Raw genomic sequence first — 23,181 nt, 5'->3', positions numbered from 1 at the left:
CCATCTCCAGCACCTTCAACCCATTCTGTCCACCTAAGGGGGAAAAAAACTGAGAAGCACTGGTGAAGTTCACATTCCAGGGTCACAGGTTTACCCAAAGACTGAGACCTAATCAAGACTATAGAACACTTCCCTCTCTTCACACCTTACTACCACATTACTAAAGATCTATTTACTGTAGTGCCTTTTACCCAGTGCATCATGTGTGCCTTTCAAAGATTACAAGGCATACTAAAAGGCAAAAAAGTTGAAGAGTTTGAAGTTTGAAGAGACAGAACAAACATCAAAGCTAGACCTAGGTGCGGCAGTAGTATTGGAATTATTAGACCAGGAATTTAAAAAAATACTATGATTAATATATTAAGGGATTTAATGGAAAAAGTAGGCAACATGCAAGAACAGGTAGATAATATAAGCAGAGAGATGGAAATTCTAAGAAAGAATCAAAAGTAAATGTTAAACATCAAAAACAATGTAGCAGAAATGAAGAATGCCTTTGATGGTCTCATTAGTAGACTAGACACACAGCTGGGGAAAGAATCTCTGAGCTTGAGGATATAACATTAGAAAGTTCTAGAACTGAAAAGCAAAAAGAAGAAGACTGAAAAAAAGTAGAACAGAATATCCAAGAACTATAGGACAATTACAAAATGTGTAACATACATGTAATGGGAATATCAGAAGGAGAAGAAAGGGAGAAAGGAACAGAAGCAGTATTTGAAACAATAATGACTGAGGATTTCCCCAGATTAATGTCAGACACCAAACCATAGATCCAGGAAGCTTAGAGTACACCAAGCAGGATAAACAGGAAAAAAAAAAACAACAAAACACAAACCCTACAAGTAGGCATATATTCAAACTGCAGAAAATAAAAGGTAAAGAGAAAATAAAATATTTAAGGTTTTGAGAGAAAAACCCACCAACATAGAATTTTGTACCCTGAGGAATTATTCTTCAAAAGCAAAAGAGAAAGACTTTCTCAGACAAACAGAAATTGAGGGAATTTGTTACCAATAGAAATGTCTTGCAGGAAATGTTAAAAGAAGTTCTTTAGAGAGAAAGAAAATAATATAGATAAGAAATCTGGATCCAAGAAAGGAGGAACATCAGAGAATGATTAGTAAAGGTAGAATAAAAACTTACATTTTTCTTACTCTTAATTGAGCCATCAGATAGCATTTTATTCAAAATAATAATAGCAATAGTGTATTTGATATTATATGCTTGTGTGTGTATGCTTATGTATAAATGAAATGAATGACAGCAAGGATACAGTTATAGGAGGGAGGAATTAGGACTATTTTGTTATTATAAGGTCCTTGTACTACCCATGAAGCAGTATAGTGCTATTTGGAAGTAGGTTTGGATTAGTTGTAAATGTGTGCTGCAAACTTGAGGGCAACAACTAAAAATAGACACATAATAGATGTAATATGAAAGGGGAGAAAATGGAGTCATATAAAGTACTCAGTTAAGACTACAAAAGGCAGGAAAAGTGTTGAAGACAAAATTTGGAATAAAGAACAAGAAATAGAAAACAGTAACAATATGGTAGATATTAATCCAACTATGTTAAATATCAGTAGTCTATACCAATTAAAAGAGATTGTTAAAATGGATTAAAAAACAAGACCCAACTAAGTGTTGGGTATAAGAAACCCGTTTTAAATATGAAGACATATTAAGTAAAGAAATGGAGAAAGGTGTACTATAATAATACTACTCAAAAGAAAGCTGGAATAGCTATATTAATTTCAGACACAGCCAACTTCAGAGCAAAGAAAATTATCAGGGATAAAGAGAGGCCTTACACAATACTCCAAGAAGACGTAATGATCCTTAATCTGTGTGCACCTAACAACAGTGTCAAAATACACGAGGCAAAAACTGATAGAATAGCAAGGAGAAATAGGTAAATCCACGATTATAGTTGGAGACTTTTAACACTCCTCTATCAGAAATGGACAGATCCTGCAGGCAGAAAATCAGTAAGGACATAGTTGAGCTGAAGTTATGAACTAAGCACCATCATTCAGCTGGATACTACTGGCATCTATAGGCTCCTTTATCCAACAATAACACATTACACATTCTTCTCGAGCTCACATGAATCATTCACCAAGATAGACCATGTTCTGGGTCATAAAACACACCTCAACAAACTTAAGAGAATAGAAATCATATAATGCTTGCTCTCAGACCACAGTGGAATTAAACTAGAAAATACTAAGAGAAAGAAAACTGGAAAGTTCCCAAATACTTGGAAATTAAACAACATATTTCTAAGTAATACATGGACAAAGGAGAAATCTCAAGAGAAATTTAAGAGTAATTTGAACTAAATGAAAATACTTACAAAAATTTGTGAGATGCAGCAAAAGCAGTGCTTGGAGGGAAATTTATAACATTGAATGCATATAGCAGAAAAGAAAAAGATCTAAAATCAATACTCTAAGCTTCTACCTTAGGAATTTGGAAAAAAGAACAAATTAAATCCAAAGTGAGCAGAAGAAAAGAAAAAAAAAATTAGAGCAGAAATTAATAAAATTGAAAACAGGAAATCAGTTGAGCAAATTGTTGATTTGGGGTGATTTGGTTAAAACCAAAAGCTGTTTCTTTGAAAAGATCAATAAAATCTATAAGTCTCCAGTCAGGCTAACTTAGATAAAAAGGAGAGAAGACACAAATTACTAATATCAGAAATGAAAGAGGGGACAACCGTACAGATCCCATGGGCATTAAAAGGATAATAAAATATTATTATGAACAATTCTTTGCTCATAAATTTGATTACCCAGATGAAACAGGCCAATTTTTTGAGAGATAAAATTTGCCAAAACTCACACAAGAAGAAACAGACAATCTGAATAAGCCTGTATCTATTAAAGAAATTGAACCAGTAATTAATAACCTTCTAAAACAGAAAGCACCAGGCCCAGATGTGTTTCACTGGTGAATTTTACCAACCATTTAAGGGAGAAATTATGCCAATTCTCTACAATCTCTTCAGAAGACAGAGCTCAGGGAATACTTTCTAACGTTTTCTATGAGGCCTGCATTACCCTGATACCAAAACCAAAGACATTACAAGGAAAGAAAATTTACAGACCAGCATCTCTCATGAACATAGATGCAAAACTTCTCAACAAAATATTAGCAAATTGAATCCAGCAAGCTATAAAAAGAATTATACAACACAACTGAGATTTTATACCAGGTATGCAAGGCTGCTTCAACATTTGAAAATTAATGAATGTATTCCATCACATCAGTAGGCTAGAGAAGAAAAATCACATGATCATGTATCAGTAGATGCAGAAAAAACATTTAACAAAGTCCAACTCCCATTCATGATAAAAACTCTCAGCAAATTAGGAATACAGGAAAACTTCCTCAACTCGATAAAGAACATGTACAGAAACCCTACAGCTAATGTCATACTTATTGATGAGAAACAATGGTGAGGAACAGGGCAAGGATGTCCTCTTCTTACCACTGCTTTTCAACGTCATACTGAAAGTCCTAGCTAATGCAAAAAGACAAGAAAAGCAAATAAAAGGTATAACAATTTGGAAGGAAGAAATAAAACTGTCTTTGTTTACAGGTGACATGATCATTTATGTAGAAAGTCTGAAAGAATTGACCCAAAAACTCCTGGAACTAATAAACAGTTGTTGCAAGTTTGCACATACAAAGTTAATATACAGAAGGCAGTGACTTTACTATATACTTGCAGTGAACAAGTGGAATTTGAAATTAAAAACACATTACCATTTATATTAGCACCCTAAAAAATGAGATACTTATGTATAAATCTGACAAAGTTTGTACAAGATCTGTATGAGGAAAACTACAAAACTCTGATGAAAGATATCAAAGAACTAAGTAAATGGAGAGATATTCTGTGTTCATGGATAGGAAGACTCAATACTGTCAAAATGTCATTTTGTCCCAAGTTGATCTACAGATTCAGTGCAATCCCAGTCAAAATCCCAGCAAGTTATTTTTTTGGGTATTAACAAACTGATTCTGAAATTTATATGGAGAAGCAAAAGACCCAGAATAGCTAAGGCAGTATTTAGACAGAAGAACAAAGTTGGAGGACTGACACTACCTGACTTCAAGACTTAATATAAAGGTACTATAATCAAGACAGTGTGGTATTGGCAAAAGAATAAAAAAAAAGATCGGTAGAACAAAATAGCTCTGAAATAGACTCTCATAAACATAGTCGACTGATCTTTGAAGAAGCAAAGGCAATACATTGGTGTAAAGATAGTCTTTTCAACAAATGGTGCTGGAACAACTGGACATCCACACCCAAAGAAGTTGACTCTAGACACAGACCTTACACTCTTCACAAAAATTAATTCAAAGTACATCATAGACCTAATTGGAAAATGCAAAACTATAAAATATCTAGAAGATAACGCAGGCAGTAACCTAATTGACTGTAGTTATGGTGATGAATTTTTAGATACAACACCATCCATGAAAGAAAGATTATTATCCATGAAAGAAGTAATTGATAATCTGGGCTTCATTAAAATTAAAAACTTTTGCTCTGCAAAACACAATGTCAAGAGAATGAGAAGATAATCCACAGATTGGGAGAAAATACTTGCAAAAGACTGTTATCCAAAGTATACAAATAACTCTTAAAACTTGACAAAAGAAAATCAATAACGTGGACTTCCCTGGTGGCACAGTGGTTAGGAATCTGCCTGCCAATGCAGGGGACACGGGTTCGAGCCCTGGTCCAGGAAGATCCCACGTGCCACGGAGCAACTAAGTGCGTGTGCCACAACTACTGAGCCTGTGCTCTAGAGCCCGCGTGCCACAACTACTGAAGCCCATGCACCTAGAGTCTGTGCTCTGCAACGAGAAGCCCGTGCACTGCAACGAAGAGTAGCCCCCGCTTGCCACAACTAGAGAAAGCCCGCATGCAGCAACGAAGACCCAATGCAGCCAAAAATAAAATAAATAAGTGAATAAATTTATTAAAAAAAAAGAAAATGAATAATGTGATTAAAAAATGAGCAAAGACCTGAACACACATCTCACCAAAGAAGATATACAGATGGCCAAGTAAGCATATTGAAAGATGTTCAACATCATCAGGGAATTACAAATTAAAACAACAGTGGGATACCAGTACACATATCTATTAGAATGGCTGAAATCTGGAACATCAACAACACCAAATGCTGGCTAGGATGTGGAGCAATAGGAACTCTCATGTATTGCTGGTGGGAATGCAAAATGGTACAGCCACTGTGGAAGACAGTTTGACAATTGCTTATAAAACTAAACATACTCGTACTGTATGATCCAGCAGTTACACTCCTTTACCCAAAGGTGTTGAATATTTATCCACACAAAGACCTCTGCACAGATGTTGATAGTAGCTCTCTTCATAATTGCCCAGACTTGGAAGCAACCAAGATATTCTTAAGTAGGTGAGTGGGTGAATAAAGTGTGGTACATCCATACAATGGAATATTATTCAGCACTAAAGGTAAATGAACTATCAAGCCATGAAAAGACTTGTAGGAAACTTAAATGCATTACTAAGTGAAAGAAGCCAGTCTGAAAAGGTTACATCATGTATGATTCCGATTATATGACATTGTGGAAAAGGCAAAACTATGGAGACAGTAAAAGGATCAACGTTTGTTAGGGGTTGGGGGCAAAGGAGGGATGAATAGGTAGAGCACAGGATTTTTAGGGCATTGAAGCTATTCTGTATGATACTATAATGGTGGATATATGTCATTATACATTTGTCAAAGCGCATAGAATGTACAACACCGAAAGTGAACCTTAATATGAACTGTGGGCTTTAGGTGGTAATGTGCCAGTGTACGTTCATTGATTATAAGAAATGTCCCACTGGTGCAGGGTGTTGTCAGTTGGGGGGTCGTGTGGTGTGGGGATCAAGGGGTAGATGGGAAATCTCTATACCTTCCTCTCAGTTTTGCTGTGAACATAATTAAAACTTCTCTAAAAAACAACGTTTATTGATTCGAAAAGTGGAATTGAAGCAGAATGTAATTATTCATACGATTTTGAGCAATTCAAGTTTATTTGCACTTACAACAACACAGATTTGGAGTATTTATAAAGGATTATTGATTAAGAGATATACACTTGCTTGCATTATTCCAGTATTCATGTCAAAAGTAGAAATTTCAGTTCATCAGTATTACCAACTACAGATTCCTGTAATCTGCACACTGTAAGGCTTACTGATCACTTCACCCACTCCTGATGCTCTTACACTATTCTTTGTTAACTTTGATCTTTTAGCCTAAAACTTAGTCTAACTATGTTTCCTATTTCTTTTAACCAAGAAATAGGTTTATACTACCAGTGACAGAATCTTACGTTTTAGACGTAACTTAGGATACAAAGGGTCCGAAAGAGTGTTTAGTCTTAAGTTTCTTAAACATTTGTGAACAAGAGTCCATGTTACAAATAAGAAGACATTATAGTTATGGCTTAATATTAATTAGTTGATTCAACAACTCATTGCCTGCTCAATACCTTCCCTGGGTCCAAGCTATTCGTTAAGCCAACAATACATAGACCTCTACACTAAGATTTATACCTTCTACATGTACCCTTGAATGACTCATTGATTTTGTGTCTGTGAAAAGAATCTAAAGGAAATTCTAAAAATAATAATAATTAAAGCGGTCTTATCTCACTTTTCTATTGTTTGGGAATATACCTGCCTCACCTCAAATGCCAAGTTTTATTTTTTGTTTCCACATAAAGATTATATTTCTGAAAAGGTTTTGAGAGAGAATTGCTAAAGATACTTCTCTATTTTAGATGAGCAAGTTGTTATGGGCAACAAGCTTCTTGTATATATTAGGTAAGAGATTTTTAATCGATTTATGTGTGTATGCTTCCTTTACAGAATTTCTCCTGTATTCTTAGAGGTACTGTCATCTGTTGTCTGTACAGTGCTTTTCGTTTTTCAGTGTTCTTTCATGTACAGCAGTGCTTCTGAACGGTGGGTGATTCTGTCCCCCAGCCCCTCTCCCCTCCGCCAGACATTTGCAACGCCTAAAGAGCTTTTTGCTTTGTCACAGCTGGGCGGGGGGAGATGCTCCCGGCATCTGGTGGGTAGAGGCCAGGGATGCTGCTGAGCACCGTGTAATGCACAGGGGAGTCCCCACAGCAAAGAGTTCTCTCTCCCGAAGTAGCAACAGGGCAGAGGTTGAGAAACCCTGATGCAGAGCATTTTACTTTTACTACCAACAAGTCTGTGGGATGTGTATTTGTCCATATTTTATATGTAAGGGCAAGAGATTAGTTTGCATCACGAAGAAGTTAGTGACAGAAGTGAGCTGAAATGTTTATGTCCTTACTCCTGGAACTGAGTTCTTCCAGTAGACTATGCAGGCTCAGAACTGTGTCCCGATAGAGCTTTTACATAGGTAACTGGCTGGCAGACAGGCAGGAAGGTGGCAGAACCTGCTGGCACATCATTTTAGCTTCTGTATGCATCAGAGTTAACTTCGAGACCTATTTCACATTTGTTACATTGATTTTTTAGTGTAGAAGAACATGTATAGCATTTACCTAGTACTTTATCTTCTGTACTTTAAACTTCTAAGAATATGCAGGTATCTAGCTGTCTCTAACATTCAAAATTGATGACTGCTTCAGATTCACTTAAAATTCACTTCCCCCTACCCCCGCTGCCAAATGAGGGCATTTTCAGGAGACATTTTTATAATCCAGCCCACAAAGCAAGTCATTAGCCATTAGGAAGGTCTGATTTGGAGGTAAAACTGTACAGTTAATTTCTCATGAGATTCTAATTCTCCCCGACAGCTTGTCTGACTACAGATATTTTTTAGCCTAGCTCATTCCCCATCTTTATTCACCATTCTTAGAACCACTGGATTTAAAAGTCTCTGAGAACATGAGGCTTTTACCTGTTAACAGTATAATGATGCTGTTAGTCTCTTTCCAGATGCTGGGTATGAGACTTTTAGGTAATCTGTCCTTATTCCCTCTTGCCTATTTAGTGCAGCTTGAGTTTTTCTTAGGAAAAATAAGAAGAAATGAAAGCTGTTACTCAGTTACAGGGTGTGTTATTTCACCACCATCTCTGTTGCCCACATTTTCTGAACTGGCTATCATCTTGATCTGGGCTTGGACCTGACCTAACTGACAAAAGCTGAGCCTGCTTAAACTTCAAACCTAGTATCTTGGGTTTGAGAAACAATGTGTTCCCGGGAAGTTAGCCCATTATAAGTCACCAAATCTGTTCTCTTTCTTCTCTTCTAGCTGTTGTCTAGCAGGTCGTGCCTATCCCCTTGGTGACATCCCTGAAGATCTTGTTCCCTTGGTTAAAAACCAGGTTGGTGCTATTTTCATAGCATTTTTACTCTCTTGTTAAAATGCAGTAAAGACAAATTGTAATAGAGGGTTACACATGGGTCAGGAGCTATCAGCTGTGACAGGAGAGAGGTTGCATACCATCGCTGAAGCCAGTAATTATAGCTGAGAGAGGTTAGAGAAGTTATAACACAGTGGCAATTTAAAGTAAATTCAACCTGCTTTTATTTTATCCAAATGGGAATCATTGCTTCGGCAAGATACTTTGTAAGGTGAGAAAATAATCACCTTTTTTTTTTTTTCAACTTACAGGTTTTTGAATTTTTAATTCGCCTGCATTCAACAGAAGCTCCCCCTGAGGAAGAAATCTATCCCTATATTCGGACTTTGCTGCATTTTGACACAAGAGAATTTCTAAATGTATTGGCACTGGTAAGAAATAATACGATTCTAAGGTATTTTTAAAAGGAGTCAGGGTGATAATTTTTTTCTAATAGAAAGAAAGACAAATAATAGTCCTTACGCAAGTACAATTTTTATGCCCTAGCAGTAAGGCAGGGTTTCAAATGTTTAATTTTCTTGTGCCACCCATATTTTCTAATTCTTTTCCTCCCTTCTACCCTTCCTTTCCTGCTTCCTTCCCCTCTCTTTCCTCTCTCCCTGCCTGTTTCTCTGTGTCTGTCTGTCTGTCTCTGTTCTCTGTCTCTTTCTGACACATCCTTATTAAAAAGTTAAAGCAGGGTTAGATGTGGTACATCCTTGATTTCATAAATTGTTAGTTTGTGTACTAAATATGGAAGATTGCTCTGAACGACATGTGGTGGTGATGATAGTAGAAGTAACTGGAGTTGAAGTGGAATGTGGAAGCTTGCTGAAAAAACATCCTTGTACATGTTTTATTAAAGATGGATTTGGGTGAGCCAGATTCTCTGTGAAAATGCCCCCAAGGGAATAATTATATAACACGATATACTTTCCCAATTAAATCATATTGCAGTTGTTTTTAAAAAAGCTTTTGATAATATGGACAGCACTTATATTTTAGTGTTTAGTGAAGCAGCAGGCTCACAAATTATTAAAAAACCAAATATTGTATGTGTACAATATTTGGAGAGAAAAAACAGGAAGGAAGTACATCTAAATATTAATAGTGATTAACTGTGTGAGATGGGGTAAATTTATTAAATGAGCATATAGTACTTTTGTAAGTTGAATGATAAACTTACAATTTTTAAAAATGCCTGTGAGAAGGTTGAGATCCCACTCATATCATATTTTGCATTAATTAATTTGAAAATCTGATTTCAGAAGTAGTAACTTTAATAGCATAGGAAGAAGGGAAAAGAAACTTAGAAGTCAGATCTAAGGACTTCCCTGGTGGTGAAGTGGTTAAGAATCCGCCTGCCAATGCAGGGGACACGGGTTCAAGCCCTGGTCCAGGAAGATCCCACATGCTGTGGAGCATTTAAGCCTGTGCACCACAACTACTGAGCCTGCGCTCTAGAGCCCGTGAGCCACAACTACTGAGCCCGCATGCCACAACTACTGAAGCCTGCACGCTTAGAGTCCGCGCACCGCAACAAAGAGTAGCCCCCGCTCGCCGCAACTAGAGAAAGCCCACGTGCAGCAACGAAGACCCAATGCAGCCAAAGATAAAATAAATAAATTAATAAATTAAAAAAGAGAAGTCAGATCTAGTTGGTTTAGGAGACCTTAGACGCCCAGAATAGAATATAAGGGCACTTAGTGTCTGGCATGTAGGATAAAAGAAACAAGAAGTGGTGGGGCTGGGGTTCAGAAAGCATGATAGAGAGCAACAAAGAATTTTACCTAATTTTCCTGTTTTAAAGGACTGTGGTAGCACTGAAGATTGGAATTATGCTCATGTCTGAATTATGATACTGGCATCGATTGTAAGGCTGAAATAAAATCTCTGTCATTTACTTGACAAATATTTGAGTGTCAAATATATCACATGTACTGTACTAACTGGGTGTGTACCCTGGGCTGACAGGATATAAACCCTGCCTTTGTGGAGGAAGAGGATCCAGACTTGTAGATAAGTAATTATAGCACAGTGTAAGACGTGTCACTGGAGAAGTACAGGATGCTGTAAGAACACTTAGAAGGGGAATCTAATGGAGGGTTCAGGAAGGTGTCTTGGATGAAATGATGTCCATGGTGAGTCTCAAAGGATGCGTAGAAGTTAGGTTAAGGATAGGGAAAAATATTCTAGGCAGAAGGACAGACTATGTAAAAAGGCCTGGAAATAAGACAGAGCAATGTGTGTTCAGGTAATTGAAAAAATTCAGTATGGCCACATCTTTAAGTGTAAGGAAGCCTGCAGAGAGAGAAATTAGAGAGGTAGAGTCTGAGTTTTGTTATCCATGGTAGGAAGTTTGGACTTTATACTAGAGCAGCAGGTAGCCATTGAAGCCTTTTAGGTAGAAAAATATCACGATTTGTAGTTTAGAAAAATTCCCTCTGATTGTTGAATGGAAAATGGATTGAAATAAGATAAGATTGGAGGCAGGAGGAAGTTAGCAAAATTTTGTGGTAATCTAGATAGAAGGTAATGGTGGCTTGATTAGGGCAGTGACAGTGGGGGTAACCAAGACATGAAAGGATTTGAAAGATATTTTAGGAGGCAAATCAGCCTAAGATTTAGGGCTTACTATACAGTTGGATGTGAAAGATAAGACGAATAGGGAAGCATCAAAGATTCCTAGATTTCTGACCTGGTAAACTGGATGTATAGTGGTTTACTTGTGGATTCAACAGGAAATCAGAGGAGAAACAGGTTTCTTGGGAGATGGATGGGGCGGGGGTGGTGGTGGTGCAGAGTAATGGTGAAGTGTGGTAGAGGTAGAGAATTAGCTCTCTTTTGGACTTAATGAATTTGAAATGCCTACAAGACAAGTGGAGGCTTCCTTCTGTGTGTGCATCAAGGGTTGGCTGCATTCCCAAGTATTACAGCTGGAGAAGTTGGCGGGGGAAAATGACATACTATTTTCCGCATTCAAGTACCTTCTTTATTTGCTACAACCAAGTGCAATTTTTTAAATAAATAGTGTGTTTTGGGGATAGCCTATCTTCTCAGTCTTTGACAGTCTCTTGTTTTAGTAGGACCTTTATCTTGAGCCACTTTCTTCTTTACCACAAGCCTCCAAGGAATATCTCTCCATTCCCTTTTCTATGCTAAAAGCTGTATCTTACCAAGGCCTCCGGTCCATACTTGCCAGACCTCTTCTTTGTTCTTCCCATTAGCCAGTGTGCTGATCCACCAGGTTGCAGACGTGGCCTCATTATTTCCTCACCCAGGGTGGATTTCCCTTTTTTTTGGAGGTGAATTCCATTTGATATTATAGGTATTCTGTTCCTACTGAAACCTCGTCACACCCTCCTTTCCTCTACCCAATTCTATCCTGACCTCTTTTTGGTTTTATGGGCTTTGGAGCCAACTTTGCTAATTTGGGATGTTTACTTTCCCACTTTTATATAAGTTGAAGTATGTAACATTTGTTGTCCTTCTGGTTTTCCCATTAGCCTGGGTTGTGGGTGATTCTTTTTGTTCTTTTCTACATACACGTATCTTATTGGGAGATGTGTGAAGCTGTTAGGTCAGGGGTTCACAAACCACAGTCTGTAGACCAAATCCAGCTCCATTTGGCCTCTGGCTTGTGTGAGCTAAGAGTATTTTTTTTATTTTTTATTTTTGAAGGTTATAAAAACAGAAGAAGACTGTGTCGTACAAACCACATGTAGCCCACAAAGCCTAAAATATTTTCTCTCTGGCCCTTTACAGAGAATGTTTCTTGACCCCTGGATCAGGCTTTAGTCAACTATCATTATCTTACAGAAACCCTATAATAGTTTTTAAGGGGCTACAGAAAGAAGTTTGTATGACCAAATTCACAGGTGACTTTGGACTTGAATTTTAGGTCTACCTTTGCACTTCACAAACCGTGTCATTCTCCATTAGGACATCTTTGCATGTTATTCCTCTAACAGGCATTGTATAATTAGAAGCATCTTTGTGGAATGATAATGTTTTAACATAAATGTGCCATTTTGGTGGCAGCTGTTAACTACAATCAAAATATGTCATTATGTGTATCACAACATTCATAAGAAAGTATATCACCACTTAATTATGTTTACAGAAGTAAACTTGCAATATGTGTTTCAAAGCAGTGAATACATGCTGCCAAAAGGAAAGTGGATACGGAAATTCTTTTTTACTTGCTGTCAATGCTGTAGTTGTTTAATACATATGTTAATTCTCCGTGGTTTTGTGTTTAGCTGAATAGCAGTTGTATTAGCAGATAGTACCTTGTCTCTGTGATGGCAGAGTGACATCTCATTTTGGCCACACGCCCTGGGAAGGGGGTGTGTGCATTTGTGTGAGTGTGTGCGTGTTTGTTGTTCTCATAAACCTTAGAACTGAGAGACTTTCTAGACCATCTTTCTGTCTTCAGGCCAGGTCATATTTAACCCGTGTAAGCATCAAAATACCCTCTGTTTGAGCTTTCCAGATTAAGAGTTCCTACAAGTCCCCTAGGTAACTCATTTAAGCTTTTCTTAACTAACTGGCAGCAAAGGATTCTAGTTGAAGAAGAAATTTTTTTTAAAGATTTTATTTTCCTCTGTAATTAACTGGACAAATCAGTAGTCGTTGTTTTAAGTGCTTACTGTGTGTCAGACAAGAAAAGGGAAGGAAGGACATGCTAGTAAGAGAACAGCACGAGCCGAAGTACTTTGGAGAAGCTCGGGAAGCTCAGGGCCCATTTAAAGAACAGCAAGTATTCTGGTTTGAATGTAACTATGATGTAGTCTTGAAAGTTTGTGGCTTTGAAATTCTTTATTAATCTATTGGGACCATATGTAGTCTATTTTTTTGCTTCAGGGTCGTAAGCAGTAAATTATTGCTGTGTGCATTTAAACATTACTAAGGGCCAAATGTGCTAAGTGAAAACCATAGGCAGATCTTCAAGTCTTTCATCATTCTTATTATTCAGTAAATATTTTCATTTAAATTTTTTTATAGTGAATATAATTTCAATTTCTTCATATATGCATCCTGGAGCTTCTAGGTATTTTCAGAATCTGGTGCTGTCATATACGTGGGTGCATGTTCTGTTCAAAATATATTTGGCTGTACTTGAGCAGGGGCATAAAATCAAAAATGCTGTACTTGGCAGTGTTTTGAAAATAGAATGCCTGTTCTTTGTATGTATCCTTGAGGTTTTTAACATTGTGACAGTTTTACCGTAATAATTTTTAAAAATATCTATTGTTGAGCATCATTTTTTCCAAGTTGTCATGGAAATCATGAAAATTATTTTCTGTATTTCAAACTGTATTTCAGTTATTATTTCCAAATAGCATGGACGGAATGATGGCTGAGCATGTAACATGTATTTCATCCTTTTCAAACCCTTGCTCACAAATTGTCTCTTGCCATTAGTGTTCTTTCTTTTTTGTTGCCTGTAAACTTTGCCTTTCTTTCCTGAGTCACTTTTTGGCTATATAATAATCACTATATGTTTATACTTTTTATTTATTCAGAATGCTATGCAATATTGAATACTGTAGCTTTCTATTTAACTCACTAAAAATAACTTATTAAAGGTATATCAGGAAAAACCTGATGAGGAGTGGTTACCTTATTTGGAGTTTACCTGACTATTAACAAGAATTTAATATCATGTTTCCTTCTAAAATTTCCAAATAATACTTACTTTTTTAAAATTTCTTTTTCCCTTTCAGACTTTTGAAGATTTTAAAAATGACAAGCAAGCTGTAGAATATCAACAACGTATTGTGGATATTTTGTTGAAAGTAAGTATTCAAAGAATACATGTCTTTGTATTGATGTTTATATTAAGAAAACTGAATTATTTGATAGCAGGCTCCAAAATATTCTTGTTTAATAAAGTAATATGTTGCAATCATTTAAAAATTTTATTATGATGTCTTAGTACTTTATTCAGCTTTTGAAGACAAAGCATTCATTCAAAAAATATAATGTATCTCAGCTACAGAGTGCTACTCTTGAGAAATGCATATTGTGATAATTCCTATATTAGTATGATTACATTCAGTAATGGAGACTAACTTCAGAATGCTTTGAGAAATAATTAATGTGAAGAGTCTCCTTCTGTCTCATACCAACACCACTGTGTTGCTAAGGTAGTGCCATACATAGTTTTGCCATGGAACTGAGATGATGGTGACACTTAAGAATGATTTGAGGCACACAGAGATGATCATCCCAATCTAAATCTAACTAGATTCAGTTGAAAGCTATTTTGAGATTCATACTGTTGCTAGTGAATGATTCTTTTTCTGTCCATCTGCACAGCTTCAGCCATGCCAGTTTCTTCTTGTAGTTGAAAGCTTAGAATTTTCGTTCTGTTCATTTGGCTATAAAATGGAGATTTCATCCTCTTAGTAACTTTTAGATTATTTTGGACAAGAGACTAAAATTAAAATATTCTCTAGTTGTGCATAACATTAATGCATTAATTACATTTATAATAGTTCTTCATAATTTTCAAAGCTCATTTATATACATGATCTCATTTGAGCTATTTATTGACCTTGTAAGATAGGCAGTGATGAATAAGAGAATAGAATTGCTAAGCTCCCAAATAATGCCAGTTTGATCCAGGTGGCTAGTATGGAGAATATTCACCTAGATTTCCAAAATACCTTCCCAAATGGTCTTATTCTTGTCCTTCTTTAATTCATGATCTTACCTCTCCTCTACCTAATATTCTTCTATGGCTCCCCCTTGGCTCAGTTGAAATTAAGTTCTGCTGTGAGAGAAAGTTCAAAATAATAATAGCTTGTTATGGAAATTTAGTTTTCTCCTATAAGTCTGGAGGGTAGGCAACCTGATCTAGTAGAGTAGCTTCACAAACTTATCAGTGATGTACATTCCTTCTGTCTTACTGCTGTTATTCTTAGTATGTGGTTTGTGTCTTTTGGTCCAAAATGGCTGCTGAGGCTCCAGCCATCACCTCTGCATTCTAGCCAGCCTGAATGCAGAAAGAGATGAAGAAGAAAGTGTTCTCTTTCTTTCAGAAAATTTTTTAGAAGTTGTGTACTGCAATTCTGCTTATATCATGTTGATCAGAACTTAGATATATGGCCCCTTAGATGCTAAGAGAGACTGAGAAATGTACTCTATTTTGTGAGTGGCCATGTGTTTAGCTAAAAATGAGGAGTTCTGTTTCTAAATTAGAAGGAAGGAACAGATGTTGGAGCACAAGTACTAGTTTCTGCCATACCCATCTAAACTGTTTAACACGACATCCAAGATGCTTCTATATTTTCTGGTCCCTGACTACTTCTCTATAACCGCTCCCCTCTCTGACCCTCCTCACCACCACCACCACCACCCCCACCACCATTCTGTATTATGAACTCCTCAACAGTTTTGTTTTTTGGTTTGTTTTTGTTATTTTGTTTTTTGTTTGTTTTGGCCACACTGCACAGCTTGCAAGATCTCAGTTCCCCAACCAGGGATTGAACCTGGGCCACGGCAGTGAAAGCCCAGAATCCTAACCACTAGGCCACCAGGGGACTCCCTTCTCAACAGTTTTAAATTGTTGGAATTCAGTGAACTTTCTGTGTCACCTTTACAGCTTATGTTCTTTGTGTGAGTTTTCTTTTATCCCACCATGCCTTTTCTTTCCCTTTCCCTGCCTGGCAAATTCCTAGCCATTTTCCAAGACATAACTCAAATATCATCCATGAGAAACTTTTAGAACCCTGTCTCACACTTCCAGTTTGATTATTTGCCCCTTCTCTGAGTTCATGTAACACTTCATGCTACACTTGGCACACTATAGTAATCGTTTACATGTATATTTTCCTACCTGGAATGAATTTCCTGTAGGTAGCAACTGTAAGGATTTTTTTTTTTTTGGGTCATTGTTTTAACATGCCCAGAAACAGAAATATGTCCAGCATAATGCCTGCAACCTGGTAAATGTTCAAGAAATGTTTGCAAGTTGATTGAATTAGAATTTGAATTTAAAACTGTACTAAGGGACTTCCCTGGTGGTTCAGTGGTTAAGAATCCACCTGCCAATGCACGGGACATGGGTTCAAGCCGTGGTCTGGGAAGATCCCACATGCCATGGAGCAGCTAAGCCCGTGTGCCACAACTACTGAGCCTGCGCTCTAGAGCCCACGAGCCACAACTACTGAGCCCACGAGCCACAACTGCTGAGCCCATGAGCCACAACTACTGAGCCCATGAGCCACAACTACTGAAGCCTGCACACCTAGAGCCCGTGCTTCGCAACAAGAGAAGCCACCGTGATGAGAAGCTGGCGCACTGCAACAAAGAGTAGCCCCCGCTCGCCTCAACTAGAGAAAGCCCACACGCAGCAACGAAGACCCAACGTAGCCAAAAATAAAAATAAATAAAAATAAATAAATTAAAAAAAAATAAAAATAAAACTGTACTAAGTTGGAAGAATGATCCAAATGAAGGAAATAAAGCTCCATGAAGTACTTAAACTCTTACTGTTGGTGAATTGTGCTCTTGTATATATATATTTTTTAATTGAAGTAGAGTTGATTTACAATATTGTGTTAGTTTCAGGTGTACAGCAAAGTGATTCAGTTTTTTATATATATATATTTTTTTTTTTCAGGTTATTTTCCATTATAGGTTATTACAAGATACTGAATATAGTTCTCTGTGCTATACAGTAAATTCTTATTGCTTATCTGTTTTATGTATAGTAGTTTGTATCCATTGACCTCATACTCCTGATTGACCCCTCCCCCCCTTTTCCCATAGGTAACCGTAAGTTTGTTTTCTGTATCTGTGAATCTCTTCATTTGTATTATTTTTTAGATTCCACATATAAGTGATATCATATAATATTTGTCTTTCTGGATTACTTCACTAAAGTATAGTATTCTCTAGTTCCATCAATGTTTGCTGCAAATGGCATTATTTCATTCTTTTTTATGGCCGAGTAATACTCCGTTACGTATATAAACCACATCTTCTAAAGCCATTTGTCTGTTGGTGGACACTTAGGTTGCTTCCGTGTCTTGGCTATTGTAAATAGTGCTGCTGTGATCATTGGGGTGCATGTATCTTTTCGTATTAGAGTTTTCATTTTTTCCAGATACATGTCCAGGAGTGGGATTGCTGGCTCATATGGTAGCTCTATTTTTAGTTTTTTTAAGGAACCTCCATACTGTTTTCCATAGTGGCTGCGTCTTGTATGTTGTTTTGATAGTATTTACCTAGGGTCAATGAAGAATGAACTTTTGAGATTATTTTCTCATTTCTGGTGATAGAGTTGTACTCATTTGTTAAAGTGTTTTTCTGAGGGAGCATAGGCAAGGACCAGAGAACAGGTGAGTGAGCATCAAACCTCAGGCATTATCATGGGTGCTGAATGGCTGCAGATATAGAGGGGGAAAGCTGTTAATTTGTGACTTTTTATAAGATTGCTCAGAAAATTTTGTAAGCATGGTCTCTGAAATCAGTCAGAGAGGGAATGAAAAGAAGCTAAAATTTCTAGGATGATAACTTGCTGAGGTGGCAAGGGAATGGGCTGTGAGTTAGAACTGTTTCCTTTGAAGGTGTTTCTAGGATCAGATAGTTAAAATTACACTTCAGAGCAAAAGGAAGAGCTAAAAGCAGAGAAGGGCACTAGTTGGGCCCTGAGAGTTGGGTCCTAGGAAAGGACCTGCACACTGAAAGGGAGTGATGACTGGGCATTTTAAAGCTATAGAAAGCTCTTTGAATATTATAAATTGGAATTTAGATACACACACAGATTACAACTTGAAATCTCTTCATACTCTAGTAATGATTAATTATGCACTTGAGCAAGCTGTGACTGCTGGATTAAAAGTAGGCATGGTAAAAAAAAGAAAGGGACATAGTGCTTAGCAAAGTAAGAAAAGGTAGGCTAAAAGCTCGGCCCCAAGGGAATGCTTTATAGGAGAAATCTTATACTTTATCTTTGAATGGAAAATGAAAGGAGGGAACTTAGGACTTTTCTCTAGGTGAGATGGGGTACTATTCCCTAATTTGTTTTAGAGTTGCCTCCATAAATTCATCTAGTCCAAAACAATACCTGGTCTTCCTTCCCATACTTTTGCATTCTCCCTCTTTGTTAATGGCATCATTCTCCTCCCTGCCTGTCAGGCTCAAGACCTGCCATTTTTCATTCCTCCTTTAGCCACATGTTTCCACACATGTGAATACTTGCCCTGTCTCCTCTCTCTCTGCAGTGTCTTTTGCATCTGTTTCTCCTTCCCTGTTCATTATCACTGCATTGTTCTGAACCCCTCTGTCTCTCCCTTGGACCCCTGAAATCACATGCATCTTGGTCTCTCTACCTTTTATCTCTTGCTTCTGTTATTTAATCCTAAACACTGCTGATGGGGTAATTTTCTTAAGCACAGTGCTGATCATGATCAGCTCTCCTCATTGCCCCTTTAGAAACTCCTCAGTTTTTGGTGGAATAAATTCTACATTCCTTAGAATGACATTGGAGGCCTCATCTTTCCTTTCGATCTAATTTCTCCCTCCTCATGCATGCTGCTGCATTCTAATGAAACACAGTTTCTCCAGACAAACTTGTATTTTCCTGTGTTCATGCTTTTGCCCCTACTCTTCTCTCTGCCTGGGCTGCTCTTTCTCCTGACATTTCCCCCTGTCATGGGTTCCACGTGGGCTTTAAAGCTTAGTTTAAAAGCTAGTTTTCTCTTTTTTTTTTCAAATTTCTTCTCTAACCAGTTGAACTAAATTTCTCCCACTGTGCTTCCGTAGTCATTTGTTCCTTTATAATAGTGCTGATTGATCACATTATGCTTTTTATTTAAGAGTTGTTTACCTGTCTCACCTTGCCTTCTGGTTCATAATTCCCTTGAAGGCTTCTACCATAGCATCTTACTCATAGTAGTAGGTACTCAGGAGATGAGAGGTCACTTAAATCAGAGGACTGATTATGACTTGGTAACTGTGTGTGGTTGCAAAGAGCCTGTTATATGAAACCATCTGTTCAACAAACTGCTTATAGACAAGGCAGAAGCCGTTCACTTCATTTTTTCGTGGGCTGGCTGAGTTCTTTTCTGGGATACTTTCACTCTCAAGTTATCTTACTTTTAAACCCCAGAGCAACTCCCTTCTTCCTGTGTTGGTGGACAACTTTTTAATAAGATTACTTTTAATTTAAATTAACTTTAGATTCTCTTTTAAGAATTCAAGAGAGGGCTTCCCTGGTGACGCAGTGGTTGAGAATCTGCCTGCCAATGCAGGGGACACGGGTTCGAGCCCTGGTCTGGGAAGATCCCACATGCCGCGGAGCAACTAAGCCCGTGAGCCACAACTACTGAGCCTGCGCGTCTGGAGCCTGTGCTCCGCAACAGGAGAGGCCCCGACAGTGAGAGGCCCGCGCACCGCGATGAAGAGTGGCCCCCGCTCGCCGCAACTAGAGAAAGCCCTTGCACAGAAACGAAGACCCAGCACAGCTAAAAATAAATAAATGAATAAAGAAGCTTTCATTAAAAAAAAAAAAAAAAAAGAATTCAAGAGGGAAACATGATTAATATTTCTTTGAAATCCACCTCTCTAACAATTCAGTTCTTATCCAACTTGTGCCTAAAATTATGCCAAAAATTACTAAAATGCTTTCAGGGTGTGCAAGTAGTTGTGCCCCTTCTCTAAATGGTATTGAACTCAGTTGTTACATAGCCAATAAAAGAATCTTTGAGTCTTTAGTACTGAGGCTTCCCCCAGCTTCTAATTATTTATTTTTCTGTGTCAAACCAGATGGCATATTGAATAAATGGTCTCTTTTGCTCATCAGGTTATGGTGGAGAATTCAGATTTTACTCCCTCACAAGTAGGGTGTCTCTTTACCTTCCTTGCCCGGCAGCTTGCAAAGCCTGACAATACCTTGTTTGTAAACAGAACCCTTTTTGATCAGGTGAGCGTCTTTAACCATAAGAACTAGAATTGTTTTTATTTACTGTTCATAGAAAAATTCACTGGATTACATGGTTTCTTAATATAATAGCCCATTGGGTAAGTGTCTTACCAGATAGAAGCTTTTTCACCTTTCAGTTTGGATCTAAATTAGTTTTTTTTTTTTTTTTAATGTTGTGTTTGGGTAGTATGACTGCCTAGTAACTTGGTATCATGGGAGTATGGTTTGTGGAGATTGGTTTACATAGATTCTGTTCTCCCAATTATTCTGTTTTTCTAGATTGCCTAGAATTCTTGGCTTAAGAATTTTTCAGTTTAATAATCACCCATCTCACTGGTAGTAAGACTATGATGTTGAGCATCTGGAGGAGAGATTACTTTTAGAAAATCTGAATTTACTTACAGATGACTTTAACTGTGAAGGTATTTCCTGATCCCAGTTAAATATCTCCACAAACCCACAGGTGGCAAAGAAAATACTTTTTATCTGGAGAAAGTTGCTAATAATGACCAGCGTTTATTGAGCACTTCATAGTGCCATGCTCTGTTCCAAAGTTTTATATGTATGTATTAACTCCATACTCCCAGTAGCTCTGAAATTGGTATAGTTATTACTCCCATTTTGCAGATGAGGAAACTAAAACCTGGCGAGGTTAAGTCACTCATCCAAGGTCATACTTAATAAGTGTTATTATTAGCAATAAATATTGTTGTTAAGTGTTAATAAGGTTAGGATTCAAATTCAAGTGGCCTGACTCCAAAGTCCATGCTTTGTGTGGTCCACGGTGTTGAGGATCTTAAAGTTAAGGTATATAGATGATGCTGGCTTCCAGTCATGTTTCTAAACAGCAAAGAAATGTGTATAAGGTATATATTAAATTGTTAGCATACCTGAAGCCTGCTGTGTCATCTACTAGGCCAGTCAGTTGAGAAGATACCATATACCTGTGGTGTTCGTTGAGCTGAGTGTGAATGAATTGGTGATATAGAAAGGGTAGTAATGGTTTTCATTATGACAGTGGTGTGGCATGCATGTTGGTATCCAATAAAAAAAATACCTTTTCTTTGACCAGGTCCTTGAATTCCTCTGTAGTCCTGACGATGACTCCCGACACTCAGAAAGACAGCAGGTATGAACTACTGGAACTCATCTTGCTAAAGAATGGGAAAGAAGACAGAGTAAGCCAGAAAGAACCTTTCTGTACTAGACCTCACTAGACGTAAGGGGAAAATGACTTGTGCCAAACCCTAATACTAAGCTAGACAGTGGCAACCAGAAAATAGTGTGGATGGTTGTTAGTTTGAGCCTCAATCAAACTAAATTCCTAGGCAGACTGGACCTGTCTTGCATTCAACATGACATCAAAGAGAATATAAACTTTATCCTTCTCCTTCATGAGCAATGGTTGGCACCTGTTGTATGCTGCATTCCACCAGTGTCATTAAGCTGGTAACCACTTCTAGTTGCTATGGCCGTGAACCAGAAAGGCTTCAGGATCCTGAGTATTGGAACACTCAGCTTTTGGGAGTGCCACTGCACTAGTGCTCAACATTTCTGGAGACAAGAATCCATCTGTCTCTCCACTAATCACTGTGAGAAAGAAATTGATTACCACTTCTTTCTACTTAGCCACTTTCTTGAGGGTCCTTTCTAGGAGTAGGATTTCTTAAAAGCGTACCCATTGTAATTGTGAGTACTAAGAGAGGCAGTCTATTTAAAATTGATAAAATTGATAGCAAGACTTTGTCAGCTAAGTAAGCTACAAAAATTAAGTGCTTTGAGAGCTATGCTGATTTTTTTATGGTAATATATGCCAGGCCAGAGGTTGAGACTCAGATAAAGAATATAGGATCACAACAGCGAACCCTTTCTCTGCACAGCTGTGGCCCCGTGACTGCTGCAGACTGTCTTAGGGAAGAGAACAGCTGCTAAAATTATGATTGTCTCTTAAATTATACTGAATACAAATAGTAATGTGGATCCCTCATTTTGCCCCTATTTCTCTATTGGCAGGAAAAGTGAAACATGTTATGCATGGTGTTGCTATATAAAATGATAAAAACTTCTTATGTAAATTACTAAATAAAACAAAAATAAAAACCAAACCTAAATGTAAAAGCCAAACCTTTAAAAGTAATCATAATGTAGTAATCTATTATTGGGAGTCCCCTTTGGGCTTATCTGGGGTTTTTTCCCCAACTCATTTTAGAAAATAGAAAGAAAACTGATGAAGTAAATTGCTCAAGGTCATAAATGAGATTAGAACTCAATTCCTTCCCTTCTAATCCAGCACTTTCTCTTGTACTGTTTGTCATATATCAAAATTTGTTTATGCAATATATTTGAATATTTTCCAGTGGTATGCTGATAAAAGTTTAACAACTGGTTCGCACTGATATGAACGTTGGTTGATGTTTTCATTTATTAAAGTGAATAAGATGAAAGTGCAACAGTGAAAGCATGTCAGAACTTCATTCATCAGTGTTGTGACTTCTTTGCTGAATCGGATAACAGTTTTTGAATACTGGAAAATAATTCCTTAATTTTTTTGTGCTATTTATAGTGTAATGTCTCTGACATGCACACTTTTAAGTTTGACTATCTTATTAACATTATCTCCATCACTTTCTTAAACAGAAATAGGCACGCTTTTTCTGTAATGGACCAGAGAGTAAATATTTTAGGCTTTATGGGTCACATATAGTCTCTGTCACATATTCTTCTTTGTTTGTTTGTTTTATAACCCTTTGAAAATGTAACAAGCCCTGATTTACAGCATTTGCCGGTTTCCATGGTGTAAGTATTCCCACCATGGCTGACTTCAGTCTACCAGCATGATGTC

At 37.4% G+C, this 23,181-nt stretch overlaps 1 protein-coding gene across 5 annotated transcripts in view; it reads left to right on the top strand.

Moving 5' to 3' along the window:
- The window catches only part of VPS8 (VPS8 subunit of CORVET complex), a 287,700-nt gene that overhangs the window by 114,435 nt on the left and 150,084 nt on the right, over positions 1–23,181 (top strand). For all 5 annotated transcript variants that reach the window (XM_082392935.1, XM_082392936.1, XM_082392937.1 and 2 more), the window contains exons 25-30: positions 6,841–6,883; positions 8,311–8,383; positions 8,674–8,793; positions 14,131–14,202; positions 20,220–20,339; positions 21,412–21,468. In XM_082392935.1, coding sequence (XP_082249061.1) covers positions 6,841–6,883; positions 8,311–8,383; positions 8,674–8,793; positions 14,131–14,202; positions 20,220–20,339; positions 21,412–21,468 — 485 coding nt within the window. The remainder of the gene's footprint in view (positions 1–6,840; positions 6,884–8,310; positions 8,384–8,673; positions 8,794–14,130; positions 14,203–20,219; positions 20,340–21,411; positions 21,469–23,181) is intronic.

The sequence above is a fragment of the Balaenoptera borealis genome, assembly GCF_965194805.1.
Source record: "Balaenoptera borealis genome assembly, chromosome: 5".
NCBI classification, from domain to species: Eukaryota; Metazoa; Chordata; class Mammalia; order Artiodactyla; family Balaenopteridae; genus Balaenoptera; species Balaenoptera borealis.
Note: the sequence above shows the minus strand (reverse complement) of the source record. Positions and strands in the feature narration are given on the sequence as shown.